Raw genomic sequence first — 11,403 nt, 5'->3', positions numbered from 1 at the left:
AAACTGAGGTTCAGAGAGAGGAAGTGACTTGGCCAAGGCCCACGGCTCAGATAAGTCAGGATTTGAACCCATTTGATCTGGCTTCCAAACCTGCTCTTCCCCCTTTGGCACCAGCGGCTGCCCCTCCCTGACCACGCGGGGACGGGAAGGAGGGTCCACACGCCTCTCCCCCTGGGCCTCACAGATCCTTCCCACTATTTCCTGGCCTCCCCGCCCCTGCCCCCACTTTTCTGCCGAAAGGAAACAGACACTACCCTGGGCCGACTCAGGAACCAGGTGACCGATCTGAGTCAGGCTCCAACCACAGGAAACCATGGATCAGATACAGCTTAACCAGAGGTTTCCCGAGCTTCTTCCGTCCTCACTAACAGCACCAACCAGGGCAGGGCCTCCCTCCAAGTCTCCACGTGGAGCTGAGTGATCGATCTGGGTTTCTCCCACTTGATAGACGTGGAAGGTTCTACTCTCAGCCCTGACCCTAACACCAACTACTGAGCGCCTATTATTTGCCAGACACTGGGCTAAGGACCTTGACCACGTCCTTTCTTCATCCTCACAACAACCCAGAGGGGAAGGTGTCATCACCCCCATTTAACAGATATGGAAACTGAGACTCAGAGGAGCTAAAGTGACTGATCCAAGCCAACAGAAAGAAAGCAGAGCCCAGGTGTGAACTGAGTGCTGTCTCTGCATCCTTGGCCACCTCACTTACAAAGAGAAGCCCCTTCCCCTGCAGTCTCTTTGGGGAGGATAAGGATGGAGGAGCTGAGGTGTTCTCCACCATCAACCACCCTGCAGTGCTTAGTCTGACTTTGGATCCTGGCTCCACCCCTTCTCAACTGTATGACCTCAAGAAACTTACTTAACCTCTCTGTGATTCAGTTTCCTCATCTGTAAAATGGGGGAAATACAAGCACCTACTGCATGGGATTGAGTTTCAATTAAAAGAAAATCCAGGTAAGCAGCTTCTCAGTGAATGGGAGTTGCCATCAGATTCTGTGGGTGCCTGTGTGGTCCAAGCGTCTGTCCGCTGGCCTCGGGGGATGGGCCAGGGCCAGAGGAGACTGTTAGGCCAAGGCTGCTCTTCCGGCTTCAACCAGCATTTCTCACCTCACTGGTATCTCCACCCTTCCCCATTTCCCAGAGCCCCGAGGAACCAGCCCCCAGCCGACAGGCATCCCACTGGCAAAGGCCTGGTGAGTCAGTGACTCAGGTCAGACTGCTGTTGCCCAGCCCGTCCCACAACTCAGCCCCAGGCTTAGGGTGAGGCCCAGATGAAATAACACGCAGGAATGAGCGCTGGAAACTGCCAAGTACACAGACAGGCATGAGCTTTGAGCTCTCCTGGGACTGTTCCTCCCCCACGGCTGTGGAGGAGACAGACAAAGGGAGAAGCTCCAGGCTTGGGCTGACATCCTGCCAAGTGCCAGCCAGGCCTTGCACAAGTGGGTCAGCCAGACAGTGGACAAGGGGCCCCTACCCTGCCAGCCTGCCACTTTCTATTCTGAACCTTCCTGTCTTTCCCAGGTCTAGCATCTTTGAGAGTTGGATGCTTCCTGACCTTAGGTATGCCAAGGGAATTGTTAGAATTTTCTAGTTGGAAAAAGGAAGTGGCACCAAAATTACAGCAGTGAATAGGGAGACGGCTCAACAGAGGCATCTGGACGTTGTAAACGCTGAGGGTGTTTTATGACCAGAGGGTTCTTTGTACTTGTGGTCATCTTGAGGTTTACTTTTCTCCATGTAGTTAGTTAAGTACATAACACCGAGGGCAGGGGTGAGGATGAGGTAACCAATAAAAAGCCAAAGTGAAGCTAATGTTGGGACTTCTCTAAGCTAATGTGGTCCAGTGGTGAAGATTCTGTGCTTCCAATGCAGGGGGTGCCGGTTCGATCCCTGGTGGGGAAACTAAGATCCCATATGCAACACGGCCAAAAAAAGAGAAAGAGAACCAAAGTGAAGGTAACAGGTGTTTTCCATCCCCAGCGGGTGGAGGCCAGGGTGGTACAGGTTCCGAGAATTATGTTCTCTGGGCTCTGATGGGGACATATGAAGAGACAGCATGGCTGGCAGGCCTGGGTCTTGAGAGAAGTTTCCTCTGTTTCTGTGTCTTAACAGAAATCTGTGCCTTTGGGAGAAAGCCGAGTCCACACCTCTTGAGGCAGACCCTGACCGAATGAATTAGGGGCAGAAGGTGAGGCCCTAGGAAAGGGAAGGGGCACCATCTAAGTGACTGGTGGGTTCTGTTTCCTTTAGTCCTCACTGCCCGGAGACAGACACTGTAATTAACCCCCCTTCACGGACAAGGAGCCTGGTGGGCTGCCGTCTACGGGGTTGCACAGAGTCAGACACGACTGAGGCGACTTAGCAGCAGCAGCAGCAGCATGGACAAGGAAACGGGAAGCAGAAGAGTTTGCTCAGGGTAACACAGCTATGTAAGTAGATAAGCTCAGCTGAAGAAGAGGAAAATCTGAAAGACTGCAGAATGCATCATATTTAAAAGCATTTGGTGAACATCAAAAAGTATCTAAGATGTAATACTAACTGAACAAACATGTTATAAAGCAGTATAAGCCCAGAATGATTCCAAATGTAACAAAAAGTAGACGCCTGTATGCCTGGAAAAGGTTGACTGCTCCCAGGGGAAGTGTAGCAGCTGGTTGGCCCATTCATCCATCCATCCATCCATTATCTACCCAACTACGTTCATCCATCCACCCATCTATACATCCATCCACATATCTACCATCCATCCATTCATATCCATCCACCAAGCCACCCTTCAACCCATGCATGCAACTACCCACCTAACCCATCCACCCATCCTCTATATCTAATCTATTCTATTATTTCTGCCTATCTATCTATGCTGGTGCTCTAAGCAGTTTTATCTGTGCCCATGGGGAACTACAGTGAACCATCCTGATTCCTACCTGAGGACCAAGGCAGGGATGGACAGAGCTCTGCCCAGGGGCTGTAGACCAGCACCAAATTACTTTCTTGGTCAGCTCCCCCACATCATGGAGCCTAAACTAGTGACCCTGGCTTCTCTAGAGCCAAACTCCCCCAAACATATGAATGGCAGCAGCAAAGAGGAGCGAGCCCTTCTCTGTCACTCAGCAGCGCTGTATGGCTATGACAGGCTGGGCTCAAGACTTACCAGGCGCTTGGTGAGGTCCCAGTTGTGGATGATCCTGGCCGGGATCACTGAGACATCGTCTTGATGGCAGATGTCACAGTAATAGAGGCCAGAGAAGGCACAGAGCTTGGGTCGCACAAATGAGAAGCCGATCTGCCGGGAGCAGCCTGCGGAGAGGAACAGGGGGAGGGTGAGCAGCAGTGGGGCCAGAGTCAGCTCCTGAGCAACACAGGAGCTGCCGAGGCAAAGGGCCTGCTAGCTAGGGAACGCGGCCCGATTAGAAAGGAGAGCATGAAGATAAAAACAACCGCCATTCATATTCCCACCAATCAGAATCAACTCTGGTAATTAACCTTTATGACAAAACACTGTAAGAATTATTGTCACTGTTTCCCAGCTGAAGAAACTGATGCACAGAGAGGTTAGGAAACCTGCTCACTCACACCACGAATGGGTGCACAGCTGGAGTCAAGTTTGGGTCAGGTTGGAGCAGAGCCCGCATTCTCTTATTCCTAACTGCCTCTGTTCAATGTTTCCATGGCTTGTCCACCAATCCCAGCCTCCGCTAAGCTCACCCCTCCACTGGGGCCCAAAAATGGAAGCAGGGAGTCAAAGTCTCGGCAGGGAGCTGGGGACATGGGGCTGGACATAGAGGTGGTGGACATGGCCTGAAGCCAGGGCCTGTTACCTCGGGATGGGGCACAGGGCCCAGCTTCAGTCCCTCTGCTGGAGTCCCCCAAAGCAGGGGACAGAAGGGATCAAAGTAGGGTGTGCCCAGGGCACCAGAGGCAGGGCTCAAATCCTGAGCACAGGCCCTGCCTCCTACAGGGCCAGGGGGTGTCCCTTCAGCCTCCTGGAGATTAGAAGGGCTGGTTCTTTGGTGTATGCGCTGTCTCATTCTGACCCTCACTGAATTTTTGCAAGGTTCCAATTCAGCTACTATTTGCTACTTTGTGGGGTTATTACAAAGTTTAAATGAGGTTTTGAAAGTAAACTATGAGATATAAGCCAGATGTCAGAGGCTGGTGGCCCAGCCACAGAGCTCTGTGGGCAGAAAGAAGGCCCAAGCTCCCCAGTTTCAGTCTGGCTGGCTTGGGGCTGGTGGGGGTGGGAGGGATAATGGTGGCAGGTGTGGGGAAAGCTGCCTGCTAGCATCCACATCCCCAGTGGGGAAGCCCTCCTCCTAGCCCTGGGGGCCTGGCCTCCTCTCTGAACCTGGAGCCCGTGGGTTAAAGGGCAAAGTGTGAGTGTTAGGGGCTGGCAGGTGGGGGAGGAGGGCAAGGAGTGAACAGGGGCTTGAAGACTTTTTTCTGCAAGAAGCTCTGCTCTGCATAGCTTCTCCATCCTCCGGGGGTGGAAGGAGGAGGGGGACCAACCACAGACCACTTCCTTCAGATGCTTGAAGCAGGCTTTCCCCTCCAGTCCCACATGCTCCACCCTGACGGGACGGCTCCTAGACGGCGCACAGCTGCGTCTCCCCGTGCAGCAGGGCCACCTCCTCACAGTTCAGCTGAAAGGCCCAGGCTGAAGGAAATGGGTGTCTGGACTGAGAAGACCTAGAAATGGGATGTGAGCAAGGGAGTATCATGCAGCCTTGAAAGCACGGGAGTGGAGAGGCCCTGTGGGTGCCTGGCTAAGAGCACAGGTTCTGGGGCCACTAAGTCCTCTTCCGGCTCCACCATCGCTCGCTGTGTGAACCTGGGACAGGACTCACCAGTCCTGTGACTCAGTTTCCTCAGCTATAAATAGAGACAAATCCCAACGGGGTTGTTGTCAGGATTAAATGAGACAATCCAAAGAAAGCATCTGGCCCAGTGCCTGGCATGGGAGGACTGGATCTGATGATGCTAATGACACAGCAGATGTACTGACGCAGAAGAATGTGCTAACATATTCCTAACTGGATTAAAGCCAAGCTGCAGAACAATAGATATAGCTGAGCTGTCTAAAATTGTGGCCACAAGCCACAGGTGCCCATTTAAATATATTATTAAAAAGGATTTCCCAGGTGGCTCAGTGGTAAAAAATCCGCCTGCCAGTGCAGGAGACATGAGCGGGTTCAATCCCTGGGACAGAAAGATCCCCTGAAGGAGGGAATGGCAACCCACTCCAGTATTCTTGCAGGGACAATCCCACAGACAGAGGAGCCTGGTGGGCTCCAGTCCACGGGACTGCAAAGAGTCAGACACGACTGAGCATGCACACACACACATTATTAAAGCCAAATGAAAATTCACTTCCTTCCACACCAGGAAGCCACACGAAATATGCAGTAGCCACACGTGGCTTGTAGCTACGCTATTGGATGGCACAGATTCTAGAACATTGTCATCGTCACAGAAAGTTCTGTTGGCCAGTAAGTAGTATGAGCCTATTTTTGTAATTAAATACCTGTGCACACTTGTAAAAGCTTGCAAAAATATTTGAAGCCCTGGCTCCAGAAGAATATAATATGATCATGGAACAGCCTAATTTGCTGCAACATCCCCGAGGCAGTATGGGGGCGCCTGTGGGGAGCAGGAAGGAGTGCAGAGCCTAGAGCAGGAACCCCAGTGCGGGCAGGCTGGAGGTGGGGGACAGGGAGTCAGCACCTGCACAGAAGCAGCCCTGGGAGTCGAGGCCTTTCTCTGTGGGGATGGCCACCAGGTACTGCAACAGGAAGCCGTTCTCCCGCGTGGCAAACTTCAGCACCTCCTGACAGCTTTCATCCAGACTGCCACCGAGGGTCACCGCCTCCTCGGCCGTCTCCAGGTAGGACGCCAGGACCTTGCGTAGCACGTCCCTCCACAGGGCAGCCTCCTCGGCATTCCCGGCCTGCAGCTTCAGGATGGCCTTGGCCGTAATGATTTTGAAGAAGGCTGGGCCCCCGAGGCTCGTGTCCGGCAGGATATCGCGGATGGTCTCGACTCCGTGGCTGTCACTTAACATCTTCTCGTTGTTTCTCACGCGGAAGCACTTGAGGGACTCCAAGGACAGGGAGAAGATGTAGGGCGTCCACGTGCGGTCCGTGTACAGGTAGAGAAGGGACTCTTTGATAGCGTCGGGCTCAGGCACCTGGGAGAAGGACCAGTTGAAATGCAGGCCCTGGGGGGTTTCAGCCTCTATGTGCAGGTCCAAGGGGGCGGGGTGGCCACCCTGGGGGACCTCTGGGGGGTCCTCGGGCTCCTCTGGGTACTGGATGGTCACCCAGTCGTCCTCCTGTAGGGGCCGGCACTTCTGCAGCACCTCGCGCACCCGGTCCAGCCAGTCCTCGGCTTCATCCCGGGACGAGGCGCGCAGGGTCAGCTTCTTGCCAGAGAAGAGCAGCTCGAAGCGGCCGTCGCTGTGGGCCGGCCCCACGGACTCGCAGCGCAGCAGTGAGCAGGTCTCCACGCAGGTGCGCTCCTTGCCACTGAGGAAGAGGCGCAACTCCAGTGGGGAGAGCTCGCAGAAGAATTCCTTCCAGATTCCCATGGCCCCCCGCCGCTCCACTGTGCCCAGCTTCAGGAGCCCCCGGAATGGGTTGGACAGCCCTGCAGGCAGAAAGAGGCGCTTTAGATGATAGGTCTGCCCCTTCGCCACCCTGGATAATATCCGGGGCCCGAGTCCTGTCGTGGGTGTGGACTCTGTGACCACCCGGAGAACATAGGCCACCGCCAGCTGGATGGGAACGTATTTTGAGAGCCTCCCTCCTACCCTCACCCCAGCTGATGACTGCATTCTTGAATTTCACTGAGAAAAGAAAAGCACTTCAACAATCACCTCCATGTGTGCTTCACTACACCCCTTCCAGCATCTGCACCCACACTCTGAGTCCCGTCGCTGGGGATGAACTGACTGTGCTTCTGTCTGAGACCACCCTCCCATCTGTGCAATTGTGCAGGGGGTCCCCCCACCACCACCCCGCCTACTCAAGGACAAGGACGTCTCTCCAGCAATCTTTTCTGCCCCTCCTGCGTCACTGTCTTCTCCCTCTCTCCTGGATCATTCCCATCAGCCCACAAACTCGCTGTTATTTCTCCCAGCATTAAAAATATCTCTCGACTCTACTCACATCTCTAATTACCACCCTGGGTCTCTGTCCCCTTTACAGAAACCCCCCTGAGGAGGCGTGGGAATGTCTCTGGGATTCCCTCCTTCTATTCTTTCTTGAACGTCCTCCGAGCAGCCTTCTGTCCCGAGTCCACAGAATCTGCCCTTGGCAAGGCTACCAGGCCCTCCTTGTTGCCAAGTCCTAAGGCTAGTCGTTGGTTCCCATCTGGCCTGGCCCATCAGCATCACGGCACACAGCAGAGCCCCCCTTTCCTGGGGTCTTCTCTGCCAGCACTGGTCCCCCTCTCCTGTCTCCCGGATGCTCCCTCCTCTCACTGGCCTCTTCATGGAGGCCCTGGGCTTGGCCCTGGTTCTCTTCTCTACTAATACCCACTTTTCCAAGCTGGTCTTCCCTGGTCTTGGGGCTTTATGCCAACAACTCCTCAGTTTTCATCTCCAGCCTGGACCTCGCCCTTGAGCTTTAGATTCCAATCTCCATCTGCTCCGTGTATGTCTAATAGGCTTCTCAAAGTTGACACGTCCAAAAACGTGTTCCTGATTCTCCCACTCCAAACCCACTTCTCTCCTGATGTTCTTCGTCTAGTAAAATGGCAAACTTCATCCTCCCAGATGCTTGGGCCAAAAACTTGGGAGCTATCCTTGATTTTTTTTTTTCCTTTCACACCCCACATCTAATCAGCAAATCCTCTTGGTATACCCAGAGCCTTTCTCCACTTCTCACCGCCTCCACCACTCTCACAGGGGCTTGGTCCACCATCATTTCTGGCTGGGCTTATGGCTGTGGCCTCCTGACTGGTCTATGTCCCCCTGAAGCCCCTCAAGAAATGAGCCAGGATGACTCCCCTGGAGAGTCCCCAGAGTCAGATCACGTCTCTCTCAGAGCAAAAGCCAACGTCCTTACTGTGGCCCACGAGGCCCCCCATCACTCTGACCTCATCTCTAGCCCCCCCCTTCCCATCTCCTCTGTTCCAGCTACTCTGGTCTCTGCTGCTTACTGGACACATCAAGCATGTTCCTGTCGCAGGGCCTTTGCACACGTTCTCCCTGCTTGAAATACAACGATCGCCTTGTGCCTCTCTCCCCACCTTTCCAGTCTCCTCAAATGTCACCTAATTTGTGAGGCCTCCCTTGGCCAGCCTTTATTTATTCACTTTCTGGCCGTGCTGTGCAGCTTGCAGGATCTTCATTCCCTGAACAGGGATTGAACGTGGGCCCCAGCAGTCAAAGTGTGGAGTCTTAACCATTGGACCATGAGGGAAGTCCCTGGCCATCCTTTATGAAACAGTACCCTGCCCACCTCCCAGTTTACTATTCCCCACAGGAATGATCACCCGCCCCACTATATGTTTACTTGTTCATCTGCTTATTTCCTGTCTCTCACACTAGAATACAACTCCCATGAAGATAAGGACCTGGCCTGGTTTCCTGTTGTGTCCCCAGCACCTAGAATAGCACCTGGCACATCGCAGGTGCCCAATAAGTATCTGTTGAGTAGGGAGTGTGTGTACCACACACAGCCCAAGGCTCCCTGATCCCTGGGGGCTAGCCATCTTCCTGAACAAGGGGGTCCAAAGGACACACAATTCTCTCTCCCAGCTTGGACTAGCCTTAGAGATTTCAAATCATTGTGTAGGGTCTTCCTATCCTTCCGGGTACCTGATGATACAGGCATAAAGCACACCTTCTCTGGTATGGTTGTAACCATCACATGCGCTGAAAGAAAAACCTAAGAGGAGGTGGCATGGAAACCAGGGCTGTGCCCAGACTCCCTGAACCAGGGCCCCAGAAACCCAGCCAGCATCCTCTGCTGCTGCTGCTGCTGCTGCTAAGTCGCTTCAGTCATGTCCGACTCTGTGCGACCCCATAGACGGCAGACCACCAGGCTCCGCCGTCCCTGGGATTCTCCAGGCAAGAACACTGGAGTGGGTTGCCATTTCTTTCTCCAATGCGTGAAAGTGAAAAGTGAAAGTGAAGTCACTCAGTCCGACTCTTAGTGTCTGACTCCTAGCGACCCCATGGACTGCAGCCTACCAGGCTCCTCCGTCCGTGGAATTTTCCAGGCAAGAGCACTGGAGTGGGGTGCCATTGCTGCTGGGTCACTGCAAACAGAGAATGAGGCGACAAACAGACTGACCCTAGCACACACTTGCACATTTGTTTGTTTCTGAGGGTTACAGAAAAATTAGGTTATGGTTGTTCAATGCTTTACAGAATTTCATAGGATGTGGAGGTCGAGCTGGCCTCCTTGTGAACTGCACACAGAGGACACTGAACAAACGGCAGATCTGAAAACCCCACCAGAGCTGCTAAATAAACCATCTGCGAGAAGGGCCTTAGGGAGGAGCAGCTGGAACATCTGAGCCTTCAAGAGGCAGGCGGGGCTTTCCTTCTGGGGTCATACTCCTAAGATTATTTTATGTATCTTACATATAATCTATGGATAATCATTAAGATTTACAGGAGAGTTTCAGGGAAGTTATTTTCCATTCTCGTGTATGAAACAGTACTCGTGTACTCTGCAGGCAGTTTTGAGCATTACTGTCTTAAGAGTTTGAGAGTGGATGTATCTGTGTGGCTGATTCACTTTGCGGTACACCTGAAACTAACACGGCATAGTAAATCAACTATATTCCAATAAAAATTAAAAAAAAGATTTTATGAGAAAATACAGTACTCTTCCCGAAATGCCTTCCTGAATTACTCTGCAAGGGTGCTCCTTATTACATTTTGGGATGAGGTTTTTCTTGGGAGAAGATACCACCCAATCAGTAACGCAAAAGAACTGCTGTCCGAAAGGCACTGCTCATGCGCAGTGCGGCACCGGAAGCCCGCAAAGCTGCCTACCCATCTGCCGTCGATGCACCACCCTGAAGTTCCTGTGTTCCGGTGGCGGCAGGGCGGCCCTGCTTCTCCCGCTTCCTGGGGAAGGTGCGCAAGCTTTGTCTAAGGCCTCCATGGAGCAGCTTCGTCTTGGTTCTTGCACAAGGAGGCCAGGCCTTGACTCAGGAATCTCTCTGGGAGAAGCTGTGGCGGCATCAGAAGGACTCTGTCTGGGCTGTTCCCGGGGAGGCCGGTAGAAGTCATCTTCTGAGATCCAGCTCTTGCTTTTCTATTGGGAAAGAAGGAAAGGCAGGTTCGTTTGTTTTTAAAAACACCTTTATTGAGACACGATTCACACCATAAGATTAAACCATTTAAAGTGTATAATTCAGGGACTTCCCTAGAAGTCCAGTGGTTACGACCCTGCCCTTCCACTGCAGGGGGAGTGGGTTCCATCCCTGATTGGGGAACTAAGATCTAGCATGATGTGACAAAAAAAAAAAAAAGTGTGTAATTCGGTAGTTTTAGCATATTCATCGGAGAAGGCAATGGCACCCCACTCCAGTTCTCTTGCCTGGAAAATCCCATGGACGGAGGGCCCTGGTGGGCTGCAGTCCATGAGGTCGCTAGGAGTTGGACACAACTGAGCGACTTCACTTTCACTTTTCACTTTCATGCATTGGAGAAGGAAATGGCAACCCACTCCAGTGTTCTTGCCTGGAGAATCCCAGGGACAGGGGAGCCTGGTGGGCTGCCATCTATGGGGTCGCACAGAGTCAGACACGATTGAAGCGACTTAGCAGCAGCAGCAGCAGCAGCAGCATATTCATGGAGTTGTGCAACCATCAGCACAATCTATGTTTAGAACATTTTCATTGTTCCATAAGGAAGCCCTATCAGCAGCCACTCCCTGTTTACTCTCAACCACTCCAGTTCTAGGCAGTCAGTAATCTACTTTCTGTTTCCATGTGTGAGGACTCGGTTGTGTCCAACTCTGTGTGACCCCATGGACTGTAGCCTGCCAGGCTCCTCTGTCCATGGGATTCTCCAGGCAAGAATACTGTAGTGGCTTGCCATTTCCTCCTCCAGGGAATCTTCCTGACCCAGGGATCAAACTCACCTTTCTTGTGTCTCTGCATCGCAGGCAGATTCTTTACCCCTGCACCACCTGGGAAACCCCCTCTGTTTCCTTGGGTTTGCCCATTTTGAATATGTATAAACGAAATTTAACAACATGTGATCTTTTGAAACTGGTTTCTTTCCCTTAGCATGATGTTTTCAAGGTTTATCCATGTCCTGGCATGTATCATTACTTCATTCCTTTTTATTACCAATTAATATTCCAATTATGGATTTATCATGTTTTATATATCCACTCCTCAGAGGATGGACATATGAGTAGTTTTCTGCTT

General features: G+C 52.5%; 1 protein-coding gene across 2 annotated transcripts in view; it reads right to left on the bottom strand.

Moving 5' to 3' along the window:
- PLEKHM1 (pleckstrin homology domain containing, family M (with RUN domain) member 1) overlaps positions 1-11,403 on the bottom strand; it is a 54,875-nt gene that overhangs the window by 9,062 nt on the left and 34,410 nt on the right. For both annotated transcript variants that reach the window (XM_010832400.1, XM_010832401.1), the window contains 3 exons: positions 10,016-10,280; positions 5,731-6,651; positions 3,161-3,306 (listed from right to left, as the gene is read on the bottom strand). In XM_010832400.1, coding sequence (XP_010830702.1) covers positions 3,161-3,306; positions 5,731-6,651; positions 10,016-10,280 — 1,332 coding nt within the window. The remainder of the gene's footprint in view (positions 1-3,160; positions 3,307-5,730; positions 6,652-10,015; positions 10,281-11,403) is intronic.

This window comes from Bison bison, unplaced genomic scaffold (genome assembly GCF_000754665.1).
Source record: "Bison bison bison isolate TAMUID 2011002044 unplaced genomic scaffold, Bison_UMD1.0 scf7180017861046, whole genome shotgun sequence".
Classification (NCBI taxonomy): Eukaryota; Metazoa; Chordata; class Mammalia; order Artiodactyla; family Bovidae; genus Bison; species Bison bison.
This window is presented reverse-complemented; position numbering and strand designations above follow the sequence as displayed.